The 27,357-nt window shown below is 40.5% G+C and overlaps 1 protein-coding gene across 3 annotated transcripts; it reads left to right on the top strand.

Annotated features, from left to right (window-relative positions):
- Positions 1 to 27,357, top strand: zgc:158766 (uncharacterized protein LOC100009641 homolog). 3 transcript variants are annotated; one of them, XM_068324222.1, is made up of 24 exons: positions 1 to 136; positions 10,649 to 10,846; positions 11,853 to 13,080; positions 16,445 to 16,648; positions 16,800 to 16,923; positions 17,235 to 17,328; positions 17,810 to 17,896; positions 18,070 to 18,186; positions 18,482 to 18,580; positions 18,755 to 18,897; positions 18,989 to 19,127; positions 19,237 to 19,359; positions 19,471 to 19,635; positions 19,920 to 20,773; positions 21,268 to 21,517; positions 21,889 to 21,978; positions 22,433 to 22,657; positions 22,880 to 23,050; positions 23,123 to 23,300; positions 23,384 to 23,500; positions 23,804 to 24,070; positions 24,446 to 24,672; positions 25,774 to 25,839; positions 26,969 to 27,357. In XM_068324222.1, exons 3-23 carry the CDS (start codon positions 12,069 to 12,071, stop codon positions 25,816 to 25,818), a joined length of 4,731 nt encoding a protein of 1,576 aa, XP_068180323.1. In that variant the 5' UTR covers positions 1 to 136; positions 10,649 to 10,846; positions 11,853 to 12,068; the 3' UTR covers positions 25,819 to 25,839; positions 26,969 to 27,357. The 3 variants fall into 3 exon arrangements, with proteins under 3 accessions (XP_068180323.1, XP_068180321.1, XP_068180322.1); XM_068324220.1 differs by lacking the exon at positions 1 to 136 and adding an exon at positions 5,642 to 5,855; XM_068324221.1 differs by lacking the exons at positions 1 to 136; positions 25,774 to 25,839 and adding an exon at positions 5,642 to 5,855.

Below are 27,357 nucleotides of genomic sequence, written 5' to 3'. Positions count from 1 at the left end.
TGGAACATGTCAGGTTTCTCTAGACAGTGGGGGCTGGTGCTTTCCTCTGGTTAGACAGCTGTCAGCCCCTCACAACCCAGAGAGCCCGAGAGTTCATGTGTTGTTGGAGACTTTAAAAGCAGGAGAGCAGCGTCAGGTGAGTAGTAATTTTAAACACAATTCTCTATCTTTATAGCTGGGGTTCATCTGGATTCTGCATTGAGCTGTTGAGTCAAGTTGTGGTCAGTGGGCTTTGGCCGTTACACCCTACTGTCAGATCTCTGTGGCATAGTTCTGTAATTATTTGTGGTCAGATTTGAAGCTCTACCATTCAGGAGAAGTTAAGCAGTAGCTAATGCTAAATTAATTTAAGAGTAAGTCATTGCTACTCAGTATTTTATGTGGATCAGTCATTTTCAGGATTTATTGTCTATAAATTCTGATTCTATTTTAAGTGCTAGTATGAGTCAAGTTTTACTATGAAAAAGAGTTTATTACAGACTCCTGTTTTTCATCTGATATCTGATCACATGGTCCCATTTTCAAAAGTTGGTCCATGTGAAAATTCAGTATATGAGTCAATATAGCTAAAAGAGTAATGTCTATTTAGTACATGAATGTGTTTCTTTTTTATTATTATTCCTGTTGGAGCAGATTTAATAGTGTGTGGGTATCCAGGCAAGTCTGTGCAAGTGTAGTAAAATCTAACATCAGTGTGTTTAATTTAACCGTTTTACATCTGTCTGCAGCTCAGATCAGACTTGATGTAACCAGACTTTACTGGGAAGTCATTTTGATTACCCAGAGATTATGCGAGTTACTTATTAACCGTTGTAGAACCTAAACTCTACATAAATAAGTCTACGTCATAGTTCACAGGACATACTATGACATGTGTGTGACTGGACAGACCGTGTCCTCCCCAAGACTCCTTGGTGACTTCCCCTGCTGTAACTCGACCTTGCCTCCTCCAGCCACCTGTGTTTGCTCCGTCGGAGAAGACACACTCTTTTGTGTTGGAGTGAGACGTCCACACAGTGGGGGGCTGAGGTGCATGAGGCGACTTTGACAGGTGGCGTTCTCTTCCTCCGCTTCCCCACAGTAAAGAGCAAGAGTACGGCCCAACAGCTGCCCTAGAGGTGGGGGGCAAAAGATTCCAAGACTTGGTTTTAGATGCATTTTCTGTTCAATGTGTCACTGCAATGTATGCATGTGTTTTCAGTTCATAGATTTATGTGGGTCTCAATTCAAAGTGCACTCTTTGCATTTTTGTTGGGAGATTTGGGGGGTTTGAACTGCTATGTGGGTGTTTGTGTTACAAAGTAATTAATCTGAATGGTGGAGTCTCAAGTGTTCAACGGCACCACAGTTCTGTCTGTGAGAGGAGAAAGGTTTCAGTCCAGGCCCCCACTAACTGTTTTTGTGTTGGAACTGTAGAGCTGGGGGCAGAGGGGACAGTAGCTCAGCCCGTGTGAACCTGGATGCTGATGTGATGTGAGTTCTCAACACGGTGTGAGTCGGACAGAAGGAGAATGAGGCCTTAGCTTCTGTACCATCCAAACCGACGTGTGTGGATAAAACTTATTGTTATATACTGTATGTCACTTTCTCATGGCCTTACATTATTATACACTGAACACGTGTGAGCTTAGGACTGCTGTCATTGGATATTGGATATTCACCTTTTACAATACCTTAAACAATACTAGCAATGGCGATGTTTATTTGTATCTCAAGTTGAACATATCTTGTGAACTGATGCTAATTAATTTAAGTTTTAAATTCGCTATACCAGTAGATGTAAACTATTGTGCATAGATGCTATGCTTATATGTATTTAAACGACTGCCTCAATTTAAACATGATACCAGAGTTTAGAATTAAGTTTTTGGAGCAGCAGTTGTTGGGAGGCCTGTGTGGTCCTGTGGGGCTGGTATGAAGTGAGGTAGGACCAAAGTGTCACATTCCACAGTTTGGTGTGTGTTTTCACAAATGACCTCACATCTGTGTACCACAGAGCGTGAAGTTGATGAAATGTTATGATTTAAGATATAGTTCAATAATTCCTTCATATTCTAAGGTTTTTTTGATAAATTTGTATGATGATGTGCAATTAAAAATTCATCACAAATGTTTTAATGTTGACCAAACAATTCCTGCGTCTATCCTCCCTCTTAAATCTGTCCTATTTTTTTTCTATAGAGTTACGGTAAGACAAGACTTTGAAAAATGATGAAACTGCTGCTCTCTTCAGAATAATTTGTTCCCTTGATGGTTTTATCAGATCTCACTTCACCCCAGGGACCATCTTATCTCCTTCCTCAGAACACATAAATATTGTTTACCACAAGTCTCCGTAAATGACGCTATTTTAAACCTTAGACTTGCTCGTGCAAAAACAACTGGAAAAATTTAATTGCTGTTGTTCAGGCATAATAATTTGAAGGGAGATGATGCTTTACTGTGGGGAACGTAACGTCTGCCTCAATAGGAATCTTTTCTGCAGATAAGAACGTATGAAGTCTAAAAATGGATTTATTTTTGCCTTGAGCTCAGAGACCACAAATTTAAACATATGTTCCAGCTCCAGGATAAACTTTGCTTATCCCATTGTAGTCAGGCTTGATCCTGACCTAAATCACACAGGAATACTAGCACATATTGGTAAAGCAACCACAAGTCTACTTTCTAAAAGAGGACAGCTAGAAGGGAAAACGTTGATGGATAGAGTTGGTGTTTGTCACACAACCAAAAATCCATTCTAAGCATCACAGCTTCAATCTCTATATCACAAATAGATGTGTGTGTGTGTGTGTGTGTGTGTGTGTGTGTGTGTGTGTGTGTGTGTGTGTGTGTGTGTCTGTCTGTCTGTCTGTCTGTCTGTCTGTCTGTCTGTCTGTCTGTCTGTCTGTCTGTCTGTCTGTCTGTGTCTGTCTGTCCTCATTAACTGACTGAGCAGTTCCAAGTAGCATCATGTTAGATAATTATAATCCATGATGTTTTCTTTAGGCCACTGGTGCTCTCAAGTCCAGAAATGGTACAATGGATAAAATGCAGGCACAATTTTTTGTCTTTCCTCCCACAGTGTTTCCAAGGGGTGTGAGGGGGCATTTATGGGGGTAGGATAATTGGAAACAACACATTGTCATGTGGAAAAAGCTTTGCGTGAGGTCAAAACAATTACGATTGTTACCTTTGAAATGGTAGCTGCAGGACCATCGCAGGAGAAAGTGAATGTCTAATGGAACTGATTTATATAAGTTATAAAATTTATTTTGGGTCCCAATCTGAATACTCTCACCTTACTTGCTGTGATAAATTCTCATTAAACATCTTGTATTGAGGTTATATATATTATATTTTTTGATGTAGTTTGAGGGAGGACATCTCTGTGATGGTTTTGAACCCTTTCAAGCACCGAAGTTAAGGGGAGCTCTCCACTGAATGCCCCTCTTTGTTTCCTGACTTGATATCATTCTACAGGAGCAGACAGTGTACTCTTAAAGAGAAATAACACAAGTATCAATGATGCCATATTTCTATGGCGATCTTAACTGTGCAAGCATTATTTATTTGAAATTGATAACAAAAACTTGTCTGTTCCCAGTTTTAACAGTCAAATTGTCCATTGTTTTATGAATCTATTGATTGAAGGGAATCTGAACCAGACTGCATCCGTCCTATGAATGAACTCTCAAAGTTGGGTAGAGATGGCTGCTTAACAGGCCAAACAGATGTTGCTATGATTTTTTGGGTTGTTTTTTTTAAAAGGTCATGCAGTCCCCCCTTTTTTCTGCCCGACATTACTTCTGTATAGCTAAGTATGTCGTACTACAGAATACATGATTACAACAATGCTTATCCTCTTGCTGGACCGTACTATCCCGGTTCTGAAAGAAGTTGGCCTGTGCAAACTCTATGAATAGTCTCCTATTATTTTCATATAGATGTTGTACTGTATACTGTATGTTTGACCTTATGAACTTCAACTGCATCAAGGGACTGCGTCATCCTGTTTGGGCTTGTAAAGGAATCCTTGAATGACTCAATGGTCAACAAACAAAGACTTTGCTTGGTTAATCACAATTATATGACTAAAGACATCTAAAATACTGTCGTTGGTCTCACATTTACATCCACATTTCCTGTCATCTTCTGTCAACTTTTAATTTATTTAAAACTCTCAAATATTGTACATGCCTGCCCTCCATGCTCTGACATACCGATGCAGCCTGTTTTCCTGCTCCAGTTGGTTTGTACGCCTGCCTCTTAGACATCTTTTAACCTGAGATCTTTATTTAATTCAGCTTGAATGATTTTGTTAATCATTTGTCGCGATTCCACGCGTATCCTATCAGTAAGAGTTAAAAAAAAGGAAAAGGAGAAAAGGGAAGGAAGGGAAGAGACATAAAAGAAGAAAATCATGACAAACCAGCCCAGTGGGAAAGGCTGGAGAAGCAGAAATTATAGGGTCAGCCGTGGTACAAACATTATGTGACACGGAGGGGCAGGACTGTATATTTGCATAGTGCATATGTGAGGTATATGTGTGTGTTTATACAGCAGATTATACAGCAGATATGCGCATAAGTCTAAATGTGGACCTACTGTAAACATAACTGTTACCCATTGATGAGCTAACGTCATAGTTCATCTCTGCTTTTTTGTGCTACCTCGACGTTTCCTCCGTCCAAGCGTAAGTTTCTCTGCATGCTTTTGTCAATATGAGACTAATTAGGAGCGTTCGTGTGAGTTTGTGTTGTGCAGTCGGCGGTGGAGTATCTTCTCATGTCCTTTGGGTTTTTGTGATGTCTGCCTCTAATGACAAGAATGTGGCTTCTAAATATAAACCAACCCAATTACCTGTCTTCACTACCTTCTCTGTCTGTCAAGCTGTCTTAATGCAATCTTCATATTTTTACACAAAGCGTGCATTCTCCAGGAGGATTAGGAGGAGATGGGTAGGAGCTGACAAAATGTCTCTTTGCCCCATTCCAGAGGTAAAAACTTGCTCACCTCTTTATTATTCTTGTGTGGTGGTGAAGGTTAATTACGGCGCCTGTCAGTGAATGTTAAATAATGACGTACATGATTGGATAACAGCGATGATTTCATATCTGTCCTGGAGGATGTCCCAACACGTCACTGACTGAGTATCACCCAGCCCATATTTAAAGGTAGCGTCATTGTAGTGAGGGACCTGAGCTGCCAGTCCTATGCTGATGTCTTCCTTTCTTTTTCCTTTTGAAAAGCAGCAGAATAAGCTGAAACCCTAGTCCATTTGTATTGTCAGGACAAAGAGGGACCATTGTGGCAGGAGGGGTGGGGGCGAGCTGTCGGTGGAGGTAGGGGTGTGCGGGTCAGACGGGACAGAGAGGAGTTTAGTCAGAGCCCGACCCCTGCTGAGTGGAGTGTTGGAGGGGGGGGGGGCTCAGGGTGGTGGGGGTGTTGCAGGTCAGGTAGTGTTTTTCTTTTTATGGATGATGAGCCTGAAGTTGCTGCAGTGTGCATTTATCCAGCTGGAAGAGGCTTCAGTAGCAGGGAGGGGGAGGTTATGCTGGAGGGAGGGAAGGCAGGGAGGGAGGGTGAATGACGGGGAAGCCAGCGCACTGCCTCTCTCACGCTCTGACATGAGTTTAGTCTTCTCCAGCTACATGCACAACAGCACAGAGGATCAATCGCTGGAGGAACTGATGATATCACAGCGATGACACACAGAGAATACCGACTGGACTTCACACTGGATTTCTGGGCCTGGAGTTGACTACATTTATTTATTGACACTCATCATTTTCTTTGGTGTCTAAATGCTGTCACTGAGCAAAATGCACCCCAGAGCAAAGTCCCGGAGTTGTGACAACTACCTGAGTATTAAGGTAGGATCAGGAATGACGTCTTCTTTACAGTTTTATTGTAATTTCCTGTGAAGTTGTTGTCAAAAATATTTCTTCTCTACTTTCCTGTGTTGAAATTTAATTTTGACTGTGTGCGTGCGTGTGTTTGTGTGTGTGTGTATGTGTGTTCAGGGATGGATGATTGTGTCTCAGTTCATAGAGAGATGAAACTTTGACTTGCCTCCCCTTAGACAAAACACAGCAGGTAGCTTTTAACCTGAAGGCATTGTGGCTTGTGCAGATCAGGCAGTCTGTTACTGTTTGGTGTATTTTCACTTGGGTTTTGATGATTTCATTCTATGTGTTTTTCATTGTCATTGTTTGGAGTTTCTGCCAGCTCGTGTCAGATATTTGCCTGTTTTCAGGACTCCATGGTCTCTTTGAAGGGCACTGGGAGTGGGATTCTCCGTGATGTCTCAACATGTTCTCTATTTGTTGAACGATGATAACAAATGAACAAAGTGATAGATTAAAGACAAATGCTATGCGCCACCCTGTCAGAGAACAAAAAAACTCAGAAATACATAAATACAAAATATTTCAAATCATGACTTTAATTTAATGAAAGCGTTAACAAGTGGATTTGCTTTTTATTGTTCCAGGCATTAGTGAAATACACAAGTTTGCATCCTCTTTGATGACTTGGTTTCCTTTGTCATGCCCTCTCTTGTTTTGGCATGCACCCAGGTTATATTTACCCTGCAGAGGTATCAACAGACTTTGCTAGTCTCCTTTGTTTCCTCTCTTGTTGATCATCTCTGTTCTGATTGGTTGAAGGACCTCCATTCACTTTTTGTCTTTCTGTTGGATTTTCTTTTATGGAAAGGCCCAATCAAAAATGTGAATGCGTGACAACCCCATTGAGGGTTGACGAAGTCTATCGGGGCTTCTCAGGAACAATATCCTGTCAATGATGTTTACATCCTGTGGAACAAAGCCATTAGTTTCTGACTGTCTCCATACATCAAGTGTGTCTGATAAGCAGCGTGGGAATACATAAAATGATCTCCAATCGCCTGATTTCATACAGTTTAATATTTATTTATGTATATATTTACTGTATTAATATTTCATATTTTTAGCTTGGTAATTTAGCTTGGTAAAACTTTTTCAAAACCCATCTTGAATAAAAAAAATTCAGTTAGCAATTGGTTATACATCCTGTTGAATAGCAACTATAAATGTAAATCAGAAGTAAAATTAAAAGTGGTGCTTGCTTTAGATGAGTGGGTGGGCCATTGTATCACTTCCAGACTTCCGTTTTTGTTGATCTTGTTGCTGTCACCTTGCAGACCCAGCTGTGTTTGCCACACAATCAGTGTGGGCCTCTCGAGTTTTATCTACTCAGATAACATTATAACATTTCCACATGTGACTTTTTATAATGCCATTCTGATACTATGCTGCGGGCCGTGGAAGATCGTGGTCTTTAGTCTCCATTCACAGAAAAAGATGGAGTCCCTGTTGGTATAATATAGTATATCTTTTTGTGGAGTGTGTGTTTGTGTCAAATTCAATTTGAATTTTTAACTGTGAAACAGTGATTCCAGCCCTGACAGTTAACAGACGTATTTGAAACTAGACTACAAAAATTAAAAGTGTATTTGTTTTATTTCATGGATCTGTATTTTGAATCAAACAAGGATTCTTTTTATTACCAGCATTAGGTGGCATAGACGTCTGCCCTGACTTTATTTGAAATTCTATACTGTACTTTTTGTCTAACTCAGTATCCCAGCTCCCCTCCACTCATAAGATTCCTATTGGCACAGATTAAATGCTGAATCAAACTGCAGGTTCAATGCTGAGATCTTGCTCGGCTCTTTTGTTTAACATCCTGGCACCTGGCATCAGGGCAGGTCTGAGCAACCTGTGGTCTTTGTCAGCTGCCGGTCTTTGAGGTTTGAGGCAGTTCGTAGGTTGGTTTGTGAGCAGCCTGTATGGGGGCTCCAGGGATCTCCTGTTTCACTCCCCTGGTGTCTTCATGCTCCACTGGAGGCCTGGTAGGCAGCGCCTTTTGTGTTCGTGACCCACTAAATGTGTCAGTGGCACCTCTCTCTCTCTCTCTCTCTCTCTCTCTCTCTCTCTCTCTCTCTCTCTCTCTCTCTCTCTCTCTCTCTCTCTCTCTCTCTCTCTCTCTCTCTCTCTCTCTCTCTCTCTCTCTCTCTCTCTCTCTCTCTCTCTCTCTCTCTCACACACACACACACACACACACACACACACACACACACACACACACACACACACACACACACACACACACACACACACACACACACACACAGTTTTTCCTAATGTGATGCACCCCTCTTCTTTTTATATTCATCTGACCTTTCCTGTTTTTGTTTGTAGAGTGCATTTAAAGTTTACAATACATTTGATGCCACCAACAAATGGAACATATATTACTCCATATTAGTTTCTCATAACATTAAACATGCACAAAAAATAATCAGTAAAAGATTTTTAGTAGCTCCGTCAATCTTTTGCTTTTATTATCGTATTTGTTCCCACGCCAATAGCATGGCTCATTATCAAAGTAAATGCCTGCTTCATTGATAAAACACCAGCCCACCTTCTGAACAGCTGGTTTACTGATGGTGCAGACAAAAGTGTCCCACCTGGATTTTGAAGCCACTAATTACCTCCTCAGTCCTTCATCACAAAGGCAGTTACTTGGTCCTGAGATCAGAAAGGGGGAACTTCCCTGTCTAGGTCTGTCCGGGCCAAGAGTTTCAACCATACACGCTGCATTTCTCTGTGATTCATGAGTCATGGATCGGAAGCTAATCCATCCACTATGATCATTCTGCTGAGGGACGTAGATAATAGCAAGGTGACACAAAGTTTTATACGTACTGTACCTTCTGACAATGGAAATCAAGAATATTTTACTAATGTAAAATGCGAAAGTGTAAAGCACCTTGGATTCTTTTCTGAATGTATATATTGTTTAATACATCCAATCGGATTACTGCTCCTGTTCAACAGGTTGAATAACTCGTGATTAATCATCAAGATCTCATCTCTCTTTTGTTGAGTAATTGTTCTTCAAATTACTATAGCTACCGCTACTTTTTCAGCCTTGGGAACTTGAAGAAAAACTTGCTGGTCCATCCATTCTAACAAGTGAGGGTTTTCCTCCCATTGTTAGCTTTCCTCCCATAAAACACCATGTTATTCTTCTCCTCCCGGGTGCAACAGTGACTAATGCCTAGAGACATTTCTTTCACTCTAAAAGCAGGCTGATTGCTAATGGAGGTGGGCGTTTTGTTTCAGGGCATCAACACTGTACTGCACATACCATGTAGAGAGGCGGATTGCTCAATGAGCGCCTTGTAGTAGAGTCGTGGCGTGTGTACTAATGCTCTGAACTGTACTCACTGTCTTCTAATTGATGGAGCTGCTAAGTTCGACAGGACAGATCCAACAAAGAGTGAAGCATGGGCTGTCTGACGCTCTCAATTCATCAGAATGCAAACAATAGTCTAAATACCAAGTGTTTTTTTTCAACACAATCGTATTCACATGCACTTGGGTGAAAGTGAGTTGTGAGGGAGCTGTATGGTCAACCTCCACGTTCTGTGCACATCTGTCATTGATGGGACATGGGAATATCTATTTAGTTATCATTGAAGACAGACATCCATTTCCATTGTTATGTTCCATTTGGGAAAGTCCAGATAGTTGAGCAATGTTTGCCCTTGGCTATGACAGAGAGGAAGGTCAAAGCCTGAACATGAATGAACAAAATACAACGCCAGGCCAACCTCATCCAGGACCGCTGCAATCCCACATGTCCCATCTTGTGTTTGTGACTAACAGTATTGGACATGTCATCTGTTCTAATGGGACAGGTACTGAAGACCCAGTTCAAGTAAGGGTCAGCTGTCAGTCAGTGATGACTGGGCTGTTATTAGAGGGTAACACTTTCACCACCCTGGTAGCAACTGGAGGCCAGTTGGGAGTATTCCAGTTCTGCTGTTTGTGTCCACTGTCAGTGACATCACTCGAACCAGGTGTTTCCCTTTTCTCTGATGGAAAGTCCATCATGGTGGACATTTCCTGTCTTGTTTAAACTTCCTGACCGTCTGGCTATGAGAGATCATACTCGGTCTACATGTGAATATAGCTGACATATTTATACAGTAAATAGATATCTTGTTATTTGGTCGAATCAGTGTAATGTTTTTGAATATTTTTAGTTATGCCAAAAGCATTGCTATGTTGGCTCGTTGTCATGTCCGTCCATATGATAACAATTCAAGAACAATGCTAATGAATAGATTTACGTGAAATACTCAGTAATTAATGGTTCTGGAGGAAGGATCTGTTGATCATAATTTTCTTCAAATTGCACAAGATGATACGTTTCTTAATAATAGTGAAATACATCTGTTTTGGGCAGGTATTAAACTTCCATGTACCTCAGATCTACTTTCTACACCTACTTTTACTACCATTGTTTCTGAAATGCTGTGATGAGTCGGAGTCTCCTCCGGTCCGTACCCTACCTCTGGTAGCCAGCTGGCTTCGCTCCACCTGTGACCCGTATGTCAGATAAGCAGCTGAAGATGAGATGATTAGGGTCACCTTGTCTTCAAGTCGATAATGGAATGAATCAGTTAAGATATGCTAGCATGCTAACATGATGACATATATACTGTACTTTACATCCTCACACAGCTACAGCAGAATGATAGATTTAGACTCTTTCCCCTTGAAGAGCTTTATCAATCTCAATATAGCGTAACTCAATGTATATCTTTCTCCAGGACGCTGAGTCTTTGGACAACTGCATCCAGAGCACCTTGTCGGCCCTCTACCAACCCTTCAGTGCCACTGCTGCCACCGTGCTGTGGCAGCTCTTCAGTGTGGTGGAGAGGCAGTACAGAGGGGACGGCCTCCGCTGCTTCATTGACTTCTTGCTTCCTGCTAAAAGAATCCTGCAGATCATCCAACAAGAAACTTTTGTGAGTAGATTTTGGAATCTCAAATTTCTAAAATACAACCTAGTCACAGATAAACATGGTTATAACTTCCTGCAGGGCTATTGGATGGCATGACACACATATTTGGCCTAAATGTGTTAAAATAAAAAGGCTGATAAAGAAGCAATGAGGCCACACAAAATAATGTTTCTTTCAGGCCATATTAGCTCATCCGTTCCCTAAACAACACAAACATGGGCGAATAAATATCACAAAAAATAAGCTAGACACAAAAAACTGTGAACAATGATGTTGGGTACATCCTTGAAGAGTGAGAGGAGGGAGAATTAGACTGAAACAGAGTTGATTATTGTTTCAAAGTAAAGTTGAAAAGCAGCCATACTTCCATGAATTGGAAAAGAAAGGAAAACTGTGGCCCCTTTGAGAAGCAGTCATGGACTCTTGGGTCCAAAGTGATATCCAGTATTCTGTCCCAAACATTAAATGACGTGGTTTATGAGTCTAGAAACTTTAGTACTGAAACGATACCCCTCTGTATTTATTTTTGCGGTGATTACACTGTGATGATAGCCACAGAGCAAGAGTTTCACTTAAGCCTAGCCCCTGAGAAAAGCTAACTGTGCATGAGTCTTTGTATTGCTGGCAATATGAGATGCTTCAGAATAAGATCACTTCCTCTGTCTTTGACGTGACATTCATAAGAAATGAAAAAACCCAACCTCGAGCACTGTGTTTTTGCTCTGGGGGTGTGTTTTTTATTCCGTCACACTGAGGATTTGTGGTTGCTATGAAACTAAGCCTGATCAGACAGGTTTTACTCTCAAGTCAAATTATTGCTGTCACTGATTTATACATGCGCGCCCCATGATAAAGTCTTTCCCTTCCAATGAAGTGAAACATACCGTATATGTGAACACAGCTTTGCAGCCCAGTCAAAATGATAAAAGTCATATCACAGCTTAGCCCATACAGTTACAAACAGCTAAAGTTTTACGGAAGTGGGTATTAACTGACTTTGTCTTCTTAGGTGAAGTTCAGAGGATTGCTGTTCTACCATGAGGGGTGGCCTCTGTGCATCCATGAAAAAGTTGTCCTGCAGCTTGCCCCTTTGCACAAAGTGCGACTAAAGCAAGGAGACTTTTACCTCCAGATAGTCCCTTTGGGCCGCAAGTCCGCCAAGCTCGTCATAAAATGCTTGTCAACCAGTGGACAGGGTATTACAGATATCCCCATCTCGGAGAGCATGTTTGGCAGCGTCTTCACAGCTGAGTTCTTGCAGAATGTAACACACGACAGGAACCTGCACCCACTACAGAACTGTCTGCTTACCACTGGTACGGCCGTGTACAGGACATCGTGGAAAAACGTAGTCAACCCACTGTTCATCAGCAGTACGTCAGACGCCATCATGCAAGCACGCTGCAGCAGAGCAGGCTTCAGGGGCCATCTCAGTACCTGCAGCACCAGTGGCTCCACAGGGACTCTGGACAGTCACCGTAGCTCAAGAGAGTCCCTTCAATCTCAGGGTGCTGACTCCATCTTCTCTGACCTCCCCTCCCCAAACAAGAACCACACGGACTCCAGCAGTGAGAGCCATAATGTTAGCAAACAGGATAATGCTACACCCATGATTAAAATCGAAAGGTCTACCGAAGAGTCGACAACAGGACTGGAGGATTGTGTTGGCAGAGAAAGAGGACCGGGGTCTGAGATGTCTTTTAATACAGATCGAAGTGACTCAGGCCCTCGGCGTCGTCTTCCAAGGGACTCTACAGCCTTTGAGAACAGGAGACTTTTCAGGAAATCTTACATGGAGGCCTTGCAGAACCCCATGACCCTGGGGTCCAGCTCTGAATCCATCTTGGAGGAGGGCACAGAGCACAGTGCTAGCCTAAGAGAGAGGACTGTGACACCAAGCAGCAGCCCTGATACCCGGACCTCATCCAGAGACCTCTTATCTCGGAGGTTTGGTAGTCGAGGGTGGCTAAATGGTGATGACTCCAGGCCCAGCACACCTTTACTTTATTTACAGAGAGGTTTGAGGAGTGCAGAGAGGCGGGCAGAAAGACGATCAAAGTCACTAGAGAGGACTAACAAGGCCGGCCAGGTTAAAGGCCACCGGGAACGATCCTCCTCGGGAGGCTCAGTCAGCATCTCTCCTAAAAAGCTGATGAATGGCTACGCACGTTTGGGGAAACTGGATGTTGAGGCAGTTTTTCCAGGTTCTGAGAGGAGATCAAGGAAAGAGGAGTCAGGTATGTGATGTGGCACCTCAGATGTTCAACTTGTTACTGCTACAATATGCTAAAAACAAAGTCAAAACCTCATTACATACAAAGCTGTTAAGTACTAAAATACATTTACTCAAACAAATTACCAATGTGTATTTTTCAGATATTTGCATATGATATACATAACTAAATTTTATAGCACTGACTCCATTGTATTTACTTCACAGTTTACAATAGTTCCTTTGCACATTAGGACTGTAACTAGTAAGGAAATATTCTTCAAGACCCAAATAGAATAAACATCCTTTTCCTCCTTTTCCTGGTCCTTATGCACACCTTTTTTTTGTAGAACAGCTCTTAAAACCAAGTGAACAACAATATGAATTGTCAAGTTTATGCTGAATGCTCTCAGCTGCCTATTTTGTGGATAATGAACCTAGTGAGAGTCAAATCAGGGTAGATGTTGTGTGTATTATAGTATTGTTCCTAACATCTCATTTTCCTCTATATATCTCATCTGACATAATGGTCAACACAAGAATTATGATGTGTAGTCCAAAAATTATTGGATGATGTCATAGTGGGTATATATGTGCAGGAACACTTTTTAACACAACAAAATATGTACAGTAATAATCTGTAGAATAAAATACTAGTGCCAAGTAAACATGTTTTTTTAATTCCGCCTGAACAATCTTTGCTAAAATCTACAGTGCCCTGTTTTTCTTTTAGAAACTGGAGCAGTATGTTTAAGGGGGTTTATGTATTTACTCGATATAAAATGTGCCTGACTTTCAAACAGGTATTAAATAGCATCAGTATCATTGATGTAATTATATTACATCAAAAAGATATATTTACATTCAGTGTGTTGTATGGTAATATACTGTTTAATAGGAGCTTAAATTTCTTAATTATTGACGGGTTTTTGACAGTCATCTCTAAAAGCTATTGCTCATCATCTCTTGCTTATCAGACAACCTTAGGGCGTGAAGTTTCAATCTTGATAGGCAATTATAGTGGTTTCACATGAGAGTGTGTTATCATGGCCTGCAGCAGAGCAATGTTTAAACAGTTTATCTGCTGGTTTCAGTTGCAGTGTAGTGTAGTTCTGTAGCATTAATGCTGTCATTAATGACGGATTGTTTTTTGAAAGACCGTTTGTATTTTTTGGCATGTTCAGGGTACAGGTATGGGCTCACGGTGGAAACAAAGCTAAAGTCCCACCCCAGTATTTTCATTACTGTCAGTCTGTGTTTTTGTGTGTTGGCTCATACAGGGTAGCTCAGTGCTGTGAGAGTACCACCCAGGGAATCATGCTGATTTTAGAAAAAAACATTCTTCCGTGAATTGAAATGTGAGCTGAAAGCTGACTGAGTTTATTTAAATCTCAGAATTGTAAGCACTTGCCAATGTCTACATATAGGAAGGACTACTACTACTTGTGATTATATTACATTGTGTGTAATACATATTTGAATGTATTAAAAATGAACCACTCCAGATAATTGCAGTATTTAAATCACTGTTGTGAGATTTCCTCAGAGGAGGGTTTCCGACTTTACAAAAAAGGTTTCCAGAAAAAAAAGTTCAAAGGCATCAAAACATACTGTAAATCCTGTAAACTAAGCCACATGGAGCCCAGCTTCCCACAGTGAGATGACCCTACTGTGTGACTGAGACCATGGCGGGGCTGCACTGGTCTCAGATGGGTTGTCTCATTTACAAAAGTTCCCTTTGTGAATCAATCAGCCACTTGGGATCCACAAAATCCCTTTCAAACTATAGTAGACCAGTGTCATTGGGAAGTCTCATCAAAGCAGAAACATAACCCCTAACCTGCACTAACTCAACTCTGAAAATAGATCGAATGGTTGAATTATATGATATGACTCAGAGCTTATCTGCTGTAATTGATGTGATTCGTAGCTCAAAGCTTCAGCAACCATTGCAGATTGAACCTCTTTCACAGCTTAAAAACGTGTCCTGCAGACTAGACTAAAAACACACTTTCAAATGGCACAATACTCAGGAGGCCGTACTCTACATTTGTCTCTTCCTGTGAAAACAAAGCAATTTAGGAAACATCCAGCTAATGCAGGCCTGACCACACAGTCGCACAGGAAACACACTGAGTAATGACAGACAATAGAGGCTGAGCTGGGAGGGCTTACTGTCACACAACATAGCACGGCAATAGAAGAGACACCCTGACACACAACAGGTATCCATCAGACATAGATTCAAAACCAAAGATCTGCTGATAGATTAACAGTCTAAACGCCGATGAGTATGTCCTGTACATTTAAAGCCTGTTAATGTTTGCATCACTTGTGATTTGAAAGGACATAGTTTCCTTGTCTGTCAATCAGTCCACCACCTTGGATCAGACGGAAATGTCTCAACTACTACTAGACGAATTGCCTTGAACAGACTGTTTTTTTATTCGAAGGGCTATTATTTTAAGAAATATCTTCAAACCATTCTGATTCTTAGCTCTGGTTCATTGCTTTACAGTGAATTCTAGCATGCAAACATGAATGAACCCATTAACTATTGTACCAGCTAAACAACAGGATGTTAGTATTGTAGTTGTACAAGTGTTAATATGCTCATATTACTGTTAAGTTCAAGGGAAATTAAACTCTGATTTGTCACGTTTCACCAAGTATAGCCCAACCTGACAAATCAATTACAAACATGCCAACCTCAAATCTTTAAGTTACTGCAAACCACCTGGAGTTGTCTTATGTACATTTAAGATAAGATGGAAACAATTTTGTTTAAAATAATTCCATAATATAAATGCCGTGGTCCCAAGGAATACAATGGAATAGTAATATTGCTTTATATGACCAATAATAACCCAGCAGCAGCAAATCTTTTAGAATTACAAGTTTCAGAAATACTGGATAAAAATTGGTACTTTTACAGTGAAATCCATATGTCAATCGTGTGCATACCATGCTAGTTTTAATCCAGTTGTTGGCATTTGTATTTGGCACAAGGACAGGGAGGTATTCAGTAAGATATAGTGCGTATACTCTGTGTGTACATTTTCATGTTCTGTTAAGGTGACGAGCAGCATTCATATACATAATTATGAGGTATTTAAGGTTGAAGTGGAAGAGAGAGGAAATTCTAATAACACCGGAGTGACTCATAAGTCAGCCTGACAAACACCCAGTCTCCTTGATGAGTCAGGGTGAGGTCACTACAAGAGCACACACGTCTCACCTCAAATGAACACTTTCATGAGGTATTACAATTAGCTCAGAAATCACTGTGGAGAGGGGAAGCTTATAGTATCGACTACTGTTGTTCCTCAGTAAATAGCACTTAGACACTCACCAAGTTACATGCTCACTATTTCTAATTGGTTTTTCAGGACATCATGATGACACCATCAGCAGTGAGAGCAGACGACACAGGAACAGTGGAGAAGAGTCACGAAGTCCCAAAGCTGTCAATGGGACCGCCGTTGGCCTGAGTTCAGCTTCAACCTGTCTCTGTAAGAAGGAGCTAGCCTTCCCCAAACTGGTGACAGAGGTCAACCAGGAGCTGCTCACATCAGGGGCTGTGATCCTGCCAGGTAGAGGACGACAGATCCACACACGACTGATATGAGCTTCGCCAAAATAATACTGTATATTGTGCTTTAAATAAAATACATGAAATATCCGCATAATGATAGAGGACCCATAAGTGTAACATTGACCCCCTGTTGGCCTGTTTTCTTCCAGGAAACAGAGATCGCAGTGGGAGGGCAGTGCTACAGGTGTGCACGAGAGCTGAGGTGTGGGTTGGAGAGAGTTGCACAGTCAATGACCTCACCTGTTTGTTGGGATACTATTACTCCACACTGCGGTAACTCATTCACACCCTATTTTTTCCTGTGTTAAGAACAAAAAATTTTGCAACTTTCACACCTGCCGCTTTAATCCGAGGTGAACACAGCTACTTTCAGATATACTCGTAACCAATCTGTTATTTATTGCTTATTAACTGACTCAAAATGTCTATAAATAAATCTGCAAATGTCACAAAATAAATCACATACTTTAGGTTTTTTGTTAGTTATCAGACAATATAAACCTTCTGCTTGAATAAAAGATGGTATTGCGTGCAATCAGTTGTCTGTGTAAGAATGTGTGTTGACTGTAATTTGCTGCTTTCAGGAAAGAAAGGCATCATCAAGGCCTCTGTGTTGTCATAGATAGCAGGAGGCAGCAGCCTGCTCCAGCTGTGTTGTCATCTCTGTCTGAATTACAGGTGAGCCCGGAGTGGAAAATATTGTATGTAATTACCCTCCAACACACACCCAAAGAGTTGTCAGGCCCTGCTGACTTTCTGTCGTACCCAGAGCTGTAATGCTAGCCCATTTCGATTCATCCCACTGTGGCTTTTTGAAGACTGTTCTTACTGTGTGACCTCTCAGTCCAGGACACAGTTAGGTTGTTGAAAGAGGTGCACTTTTGGGTTTGTGTTGACGGCAGTTCCAAGACATTTTTCTTGAAAAGGCTGGCCTCAGGACTCTGGTGGAGGAGCCTGTGCTTACTTGTCTGTTGTTAACCACGGACTGGGAGCGGGCTGGATGTAGCCAACTTTGCAGAGACATATAATGTAAAGTAGGGGATCCTTTAAGCCACAGGATGTACAGTTCCCATTAAAAATTTGTTTTACTTTGTTTAACAGTTTATGGTAAGAATTTACTTGTACTATAATTTTTGTTTTGTGGTTTGTTTGTTTTTAGACATTAGTACCAAATGCACTTTACTCTGTTCTCTTCCTGGTGGACAAGGAGGCAATAGCCAAACCAGAGAGAGACGCAAATGTACAGGTGAATGCACACAAACAAAAGTACATTTGATCTGCCTATTTTTTTTTTATTTACTGAATTGGTTTGTTGAATTCCTTTCACGTGTGGGTCATTAACTTTACTGTAGATTTGAAGCAGGAGGTAACATCCTCAAACTGAGACCAGAGGTGTTTGTGTTTTGCTTTTCACCACAGACTGAAACACTGTCATCTCTAAAAGCCCTGCTGAAGCACATCGACCAAACCCAGCTCACACGAGACCTGGAGGGCTCCTTCCACTACGACCACAATCACTGGATCCACTTCAGGCAGGTGGGTGTGAGGGAGGTCAGCGGGCCTGCAGCCACAATTATGCATATGTAAACCTATTTTTGAGCTGGGTAGTGTGGTGTCTGTAGAAATTGTTATTTTTTTAATTTACTTTTTCATTGTTCTTGTTACTAATTACGGGCTAATAATGTCTTGGTTTGCCAAAAATATAATAGTTTAAATAAATGACTTCTCTAGGCCAAAGGGTATAGCACAAAATCTTGAACCCTAACTGCATTCTTTATGGGTCTATTGCTACTGCTTCAAACCCTGTCCATGTGATTTGTCTTTGTCACAGAAAATTGAACCGTTCGCTAGGAGTTGCAGCGAAGCTATCTCCTCCCTTCAGGAATCTATCAGCACCCTGAGCAACACCAGCAAACTGAAGACCTGTAAGGTCAGTCCCAGGCTCAGCAAGCAGTCAGGTCCTCTGATTTATGTGTCCTCCAAATATATCTCTGCTGGCTTCTTTCCTCCAAACTGGAGTTAACAGAATTTTGTTTTTTTTAGAAGTGTGGAAAATATGTTACCTCATTTGATTTTAATTGTCTTGGTGAATGTGTTGAATCAGGAAGTGTCAGAGATGATGGAGCAGCAGACACATCTCATGAAGTGTGTATTAGATGACACCCGTCTAAACAGATTGCGTCTGGAAGGAGGCACTGTCCTTGCTCGCATCAGGAAGGAGGAGCCATTCGAGAATGAAAACTACAGGTACTGTAGGATGGCCTCAATCACAGAAGGATGCTCACTATTATTATAATAAAACAAACATTTTATACCTGCTTTGTCTTTGCTCATTTAGAGATGCAATCGACATGTTGAATGCACTGTATAACCAAGTAGATGAAGAAGTCCACAAGCTTGTGATTCTCTCCAACAAGTCTCAGAAGCAGTTAGAGAGCCTGCTGGAGGTGCTTAATTTTGAGGATCAAACACAAAAAGTAAGCTTAAACTCTTTTGTTCTTTATGTTATCAGCAGTGCAACAGGTTTCTACTGCTTTTCGTCACTCTAAACTGAATATTGAATCAAAGATGTATTTCTCTTTCTAGATCACACTCTGGTTTAGCATTGAGGGAGAGAAGCAACTAGTACCTTTGGAATCATTGACTCTCTCTGCAGATAAAATTAAGGAGATGAGAGATAGCTTGGAGGTGTTTCTGGAGGAGTCTGTGGTAAAAAGCACCATGTGTTACAAACACATTTCTTGTGGATTACCTCTGATGTGTAATTTTAACAAGAAAAGGAGTGCTGGAATAATCAAGTTTGTCCTCTTCCTCTGACAGCACCAACAGAGACTTGGTCTGGAGCTGGTGAAAGAATCTCCAGAATCACTTCCAGGTTCTGTTCTCCTTGACTTTCAGCAACATCTGGGTTCCATCTTGAGCAGAGTGGAGAGGAGGAAGGTCCAGCTAGACACACTGACCAATCTATATGAATTCTACGACTCAGTAAGAATTAAAAGCTCATATTTCATATTTCCTTTCCAAACTTATGTTACATTTACTTGAACACCAAAGTGAAGGGGTTAAAAACAAATGAGAAAACGTTTTTCTGTTTTAGAATCGATTTTACATTTTAAGTAAGGCACAGTTTTCAATAAGTGTCAACATATGGTTGGTATCACAGGGAAAAAAAAACTTTGAATACCTTAGTCATGTCAGGATTATGAGTAGTATCCGAAAGCATCTCTTATCTGTGATATTAAGTAAATGATTATCTTTTAAATGTATAGGCAAACCAGTGGATGGAGCACTGTCGAGAATATTTCCATCACCTGAGTCTGGACAGCACAGGGTATGTTGTTTCACCCTCTGAGGTGCAGATTCTGCAGGATTACTACACCGAGGCATCTAAGTTTTCTATGGACAACTTCAGTGCCCTCAACAACATGGTGCTGTCCCTGGAGAGTCCTCAGCAGCTGCAGCAGTGGAACACAGTATGGCATAAATGTCAGCTGACCAAACAGCAGTTGGAAGAGACTTTGGCCCGAGCCACAACAGCAGGCTCGAACTCCACAGCTGCTGATGCAGCGACTCCTTTAAAGAATGAAGACAGCCAGACTGAAGAGCATTCTGCATCTAATGTGCTTTTGCCTGCACCCTTACCTTTTGAGGAGAACCGTCCTCATTCTGCCGGGCCTTTCTCCAAGAGCCCCAGTAGTTCTGTGTCCTCCTCCTCCTCACACTTCATTTTTCCCATTGACTCTAACAGCAAACTGAGGCAGAGTCCTTCTTTGTTTGAAGACACAGACAGCGACTGCACTGTTGACTCGATCATCTCTTGCCAATCAGAACCCGTCTACTCCGGTCCTGCCCGCCTCCGCAAGCAGCCTATGAAAAAGATCATGAAAAAGACCATGAGTTATGAGCTGACCACACGGGACAGCAGCCATTCAGATGTCAGTCACATTCACGGCTACACTGGTGTGTATATCAAAGGTTTAGAAGTGGCCAATAATGTGTCTGCAGAGAAGAAGCTGCAGAGACCTGACGTGACGAGTCCGGCTTTAGGACGCAGCCGCAGCATGTCAACGCCCTCCAAGATCCACAGCAGACGCAGTGATGGAGAAGTCAAGAAACAGAGCAGGTCTGAATTCATGATACCTTAGCTGCACTACTAATTTGAGTTGGCTCTTTTTATTTTTGACGAAAATGCTTTAAAATACCACAAAAATCCACCTTCTTTGTAATCCCCCAAAAATGTAGCACTAGAGTAATGCATGACACAGACCTATATTAAAAATAATATAATCTTGGATGAATGATGAATGATTGATGAACAATGGCTAGAACTTTAATCATTATTATTATTACTTTAATTTATTTATTGATAAGCAGTAGTAGATTTTTACATGTAATTGATGAAACACGGTTGAATCCAAACACACTTCCCTTTGCTTAGTATTACACCTTCAAATTAATTATTCTGTTTGAACAATGAGTGCAAACCTCAACATATTCACTGAATCTGTGTTTAAATTTATCTATCTAGCTATTCTGTTGATGTGTAGTGTCAGATACTTGGCATATATCATTACCAGTGCTTTGGTCTTACACTCGTCATATATGCTTTTCCACCAGTAAAGTGCAGCACATCATGGATGAAATGATTTCCACGGAGAGGGAGTATGTTCGTTCTGTCTCCTACATCATCGAGCATTATTTCCCCGAGATGGAGCGCCTGGATTTGCCCCAAGACCTGCGAGGAAAGCGCAGCATAATTTTCGGGAACATAGAGAAACTGTGGGACTTCCACACTCAGTACTTCCTGAAAGATCTGGAATCATGCACTAACTCCCCACTGTCCATCAGCAGCTGTTTTCTCAGACATGTGAGTTCAGACACTCAGTCAGTGATTCCTGAGGGCAAGTCACTGACAGCTAAAAAACAACACGCAAGTCGAGTGACTGTTATGATGCATTGACCTGCAATTATTGATATTTTTCAAAAGAAGCTAGCACCTTGTGCTCATACACACACACACACACACACACACACACACACACACACACACACACACACACACACACACACACACACACACACACACACACACACACACCTTTGGGATAAAACCATAAAATTACATGTACATTACATGTACAATGTACATTAAAAGTACAATCATCAACAAAGCTTTCTGAAATGTCTGCATATTTTCTAACTGCAGTCAATGTTGTAACTTGTTAATCTTGTGTGCAGGAGGATCAGTTTGGAATGTATGCTCTGTACAGCAAGAATAAGCCTCAGTCGGACGCTCTGCTCAGCAGTCATGGCAACGAGTTCTTCAAGGTGCGTCTGGAAACACTAGAATCTAAAAGAAATCAAATGATACAAAATGGATCACAGAAAAACATGACTAGATCATGGCCTAACCAATACTGTGTTCACATTGATGGATGAGCACTGGTATTTATTATCTGACTTCAATAATGATCAAGTTACCAAACACACATGTCTCCAAACATATGATGACAAAACAAAGTTCCAAATAACTACTTGCTTTCAAGCAAGTGGTGCTGCTTGGTTACCATAGATATCGTTTCATAGGCTATAATCTCTGTTGTTTTGTGACATAATTGCGACAGTGTCACAATTATGCAGACCTCCACAGAACAAATGAAAAAAAAGGAAGATGTGTACTTTTAAACATACTCAAACATACAGTTTGCACAGCTCACCTTATCTCTACACATGAACAAGTAGACCTGTATTCAGATGGCTGTTGGTTTATGTCTGTCTCCAGAATAAGCAGATGGAACTTGGGGACAAGATGGACTTGGCGTCCTACTTGCTGAAGCCCATCCAGAGGATGAGTAAATATGCACTGTTGCTCAAAGACCTGATCAAAGAGTGCAGCCAGTCACAGGAGCAGGAGCTGAGTGACCTCCGCACAGCAGAGGAAATGGTTAAATTTCAACTTCGCCACGGCAACGACCTACTGGCTATGGATGCGATTCGGAGCTGTGATGTAAGTATTAATAATAGGCACAGCGTGGACTTCTATGATCAGTTCAAAAACTCAAACACTGTAGAATTATTACTAGTCTGTCATGTGTTTTGAGAAAATCTCCGTCATTATATCTATTTCTGTTTTGGAGGTCATCTTGTTTTCAGTAGCGTGAGGTCAGAATCCCACCAGTAGTTGTATTGTTCTCTTTGACGCATGTGAATTATCACGTTTCCTCTTCAGGTGAACCTAAAAGAGCAAGGTCAACTCCGCTGCCAGGATGAGTTCATAGTCTGGTGTGGACGGAGGAAATACCTCCGTCACGTCTTCTTGTTTGAAGATCTCATCCTCTTCAGCAAGACCAAAAAGATTGAAGGAGGATATGACTTTTACATCTATAAACAGTCCTTCAAAGTAAGATTTTTTTTTGGCACTGTCTGCTGCATGTTGCTGATATAATCTTAACATACATGATTTTCTGTTCAGACAGCAGAGATTGGAATGACCGAAAATGTTGGTGACAGCGGCCTACGTTTTGAGATCTGGTTCCGTCGGAGGAAGTCACAGGACACATTTATACTTCAAGCCAGCTCTGCAGAGGTCAAGGCTGTGTGGACAGCCATCATAGGGAAGATCCTGTGGAGACAAGCACTAAGAAACAGAGGTGTTTTACCTGTACATTTGATCGTAATATAAAAATTTATGCTACATGTTGTGTCAATTAGGAGTACCTATCATGCATTTCAGCATTGCGCATGCAGGAGATGGTTTCTATGGGCATTGGAAACAAGCCTTTCATGGACATCAAGCCAAGTGATGCAGCCATCAGCGACAGAGCCATTGACTACATCATGAAGGGCTCAGGTGAGCTGTTCATACCTGGTTTTTAGCTTCCTCATCATCCACCCTGTAATTTTTCAGATACACAACATATTTCATTTTTCTGAAGCTAATTCAAGTAGTTTTTAATCAATGAAGTTATTTAAGCCATAGGGATTAGAAATCTCTTCAACCACAGAAAACATTTTTTAAGATTCTTCTATCATGTTTTCAATAGAAGCCGTAGAAAGTTTTCTTTATTGATGTTATTATTGACTACAGGAAGTTTCAAAATTTCACCCCCCCCCCATGTACCTCACAGCATACACTGTTTGTCTCTACTGGCAGAGTCTAGGACCAGGGCGTCTATAGCAGTGCCTTCATTTGAATACGCCGTTTCATTCAAGAGACCTCACTCCACCATCTCCAACAGCAGCACCTCCTCGTCCAGCAGCCAATCCTCTTCCTCCCTGCTGGGCTCGCTCAATCTTCATCTCTACTCCTCACCAGCCCATCCATACCCGCTGGCCAGCATTCCCTCCTTTGCCCAGTGGCCATACGACTGCATAGAGGAGGATGAGCTGGAGCAGGATACTGGGAGTCAGCCTTCAATGAGTGAGTTTAGGTTTTCAAATGCATGAGGATCCAATATGGAAAGGTTTTGTGTCGTTTCGGGATTATAATTAGTATGGCATTTGTACTTTCTTCTAATTGATCTCCTCATTTTTTTTAATCACTTAAAGTGTTTCTCAATTGACATAGCTAGAGATTTGGTAATCAAGTTTTAATCAAATAATAATAAAGAAATAAGATTTTCACCACATTGTGTTATTTGTTGTTACCACTAGGAGGAGATAAAGTCTGATAGTTCCAAACCTACAAACTAGAAAATACACTTGATAACTGTACACACACTGACTGCCTTCATTGAGGTTCTGTATTGAACCAGTTTTAAAGTGTTTAAGTATTGATGTCTTGTTGTGTTGTCAGATGCTGAGAGCTCAGAGACTTCCTCTCAGTGTACTTCCAGTGACAGTGTTACAGGCCTCAGTACTCTCACCATACCTGGGCACTCCAGCATCACAATGGACTCTTACAACAACAATGACCCACCGTCATTCCTGTGCTCCTCTACGTCCCCCTCCTCCATAGTGTCTCCCTCCTTATTCCAGAAAGAGGAAGACCTCCAGCCACAGGGCACCAACTTCATCACAGCAGTAAGTTTTTGACTATCTACTTTTTTATCTACTCCTAATAAGACAACTCGATGCTGTATTACTAGTAACATCATGCTATTTCATCTAATGTATTTGGAAAATAGTAGATAAATTTACTTTACTTAAACCAGAGCTGCAGTGACATGTTCAAGTTGTGTGATTAGTTCAACCTTTTACAGAAAGGTATGAAATCACATTTTGCTTATATCCTTTATATTTTGTGCTTTTTCAATGATCGTATGACAAATATCAGAATGATCAGTGATAGCTACACATATTAAATATTTACATTTTTTGGTTCTTTATATTTGTCTGGTTACTGTATGCCATTAACTATAGACATGTGATTTACAGGTCAGCTCTTCCCTAAATTTACATCAAAATTGTATAATCAATTTTTTTTCTCCTATTGATCTACCAAAGCCCATGATATGCTTGATATGACATTAATACTCACATTTTTAGCAATTGTGCATTTTTCTTCTCTTTTGATAATGTTGCCCAATGTGTTCCTTTGAGTCAATAGAGTTACTCAAAATTCTGAAGCAGTTGTTGGGGAATCGTCAGTGCAGTAAAGTTTGCTCTTTGTGTCATCACATCATCTTAAAGTTCTGTTCAGTGTCCATACACAAAACAATGGAGAATGAGACAACTAGTAATTATAGAAATTTAATCTATATTAATTATGGATGTGAAGCAACAAACCTATTATTATTTATTTATTGGTCATAATGATTGAGTTTCGCCTCTGTAGTGATCACACCGTATCTCTCATGTTCTGTTTTATTTCCACTTAACTACTCCTAATGAATGTTTGAATATTCTACTGGGAAAATGTCTAAATGTTCTTCATCTAGTTCTTCTTTTTTATTCTCTGAACACTGTAAACAACAATATCTTGTGTTTCTCCACACTCTAAAAATTGATTGCAGGGCTTTCATTCTGTAATTTATGCTGCAGACAAAACAACAAATTGCCTGAAATAATTGGAGCGACTTTCAAAATTCGAATTTTGAGAATTCAAAGGCAAGAATTGAAAATTAGTTGAGCCTCAGGTTTTACTCACATTCTTGCCTGTTTTTGTTTTTTATTTTTTGCCAGAACAATCCCTCTCATATAGCAGTAGGCATCTCGACTGTGGTCTGATTCAGAGCTGAGGGCTTTTAGGTCAGTAAGTAACTGGTGTCAACGGAGCCCACTTCTTTTTAGGTGCCGTCGCTGCCTTTTTAACAACTGTGAGAAACCTGTGACCTGATTACTAATCTGTGGGGAAATCTTCAAGTGGCTGTGTTGCGTGCTGCATGGCAGTGTGTCCTGTTAGTTAGACGGCTGTTAGTTAGATGGGTCTCTCCTCTGTTCATCCATTTGACATTAAAATAAATAAAAATTGTGCCTTGTTCTGTACAGTATCTCAAATTCTGTGTGTGAATGCATGCATGCTCTGTTGCAACATTGGCTTTGGGGCTTTGGAGTGGAGATATGGTTTTTTTCTTTGTTTTTTGCTGATGCCTGAATTTTTAACACATTTTTGGACATTTGTTTGACACTCATTTAAATATGTACAATGAAAATGGAAAAAACTGGAATGACATAATCACAGATCAAATCCATGAAATGTTGCATCGTAAACAGAAGCAGTAAGTTGGCTGATCTGGAAGTTGCAGGTTTTTGAATGAATAGAACAACAATAGATTTATATTTTTGTACTTACATTTAAGGCATTTGGAGGTATAGTATGTTGAATTAACAGACAATGTTAATGTTACAACTTCAATGTTACAGCTTCTTTTGGGACTTAAATAAATAACACTTTTAAAATCGCTACTATTTTAAAAACATTTCCCAGGGTGAGTATTGTTACATCCCAATAGTCAAAAAACAGAACAAAACAAAAACAAAGCCTAAACATGAGTCAGTGAGAAATTCACTAGCAAGAAAACAAGAAAAGCATTCTTGTTATTTATAATCACTGCATTTCATTTTTGCTTTTTAAATAGCCTTCTTTAATTATGCCATTGGTAAAATCGCATTTTCAGCATCAGCATCAATTGAGACCATTTATTTTGAAAATAATAACTGTAAACAGCATCATAATGGACTTGTTTCTTATCTGTTGTGTCCACAAGACAAATTCCATGACAGAAATTCCAAACAACACAGAATTTGGGTATTAAGACTTTGTGCTTTAAATCTAAACAATATTGCAATCTTTCAAGTAACTAATATTCTTACATAATGTTTAGGAACTGTTTTGTGATTAACATAAATACCTTTTCTTCTCCTTCTTTTTACTTAGTTATGAAGTCCTGGAGTGGAACGCTGCCCCTTCAGTTTGTATATCAGGACAAGGAGAAGACTATTAAAGGAATCCAGCATCATCACTAATACTTATGTACATGGATAACTATTGTATGGGATTTCATTATGACGCTGTTAATTGGAAAGTGACACATACTAGACATTACTATGATGGTACGTCAGTGGTTTTTACATTTGTTTTAATGAACCAGGTATGAATCAGTGTTTATATTGTAGATGAGTTTTTTTATTGTGAATTTTACCAAACAAAAATTGTAGACTGACCAATCCAGACAGAGTTTCACTGTCTTATTTCCTTTGTGTTCTGTTGTTGCTAGCTCTTTGGTATCACACGTTTGTACAGATGAATAAAGTGTTTAAAATAGA

This window comes from Antennarius striatus, chromosome 9, assembly GCF_040054535.1.
Source record: "Antennarius striatus isolate MH-2024 chromosome 9, ASM4005453v1, whole genome shotgun sequence".
NCBI lineage: Eukaryota > Metazoa > Chordata > Actinopteri > Lophiiformes > Antennariidae > Antennarius > Antennarius striatus.
Note: the sequence above shows the minus strand (reverse complement) of the source record. Positions and strands in the feature narration are given on the sequence as shown.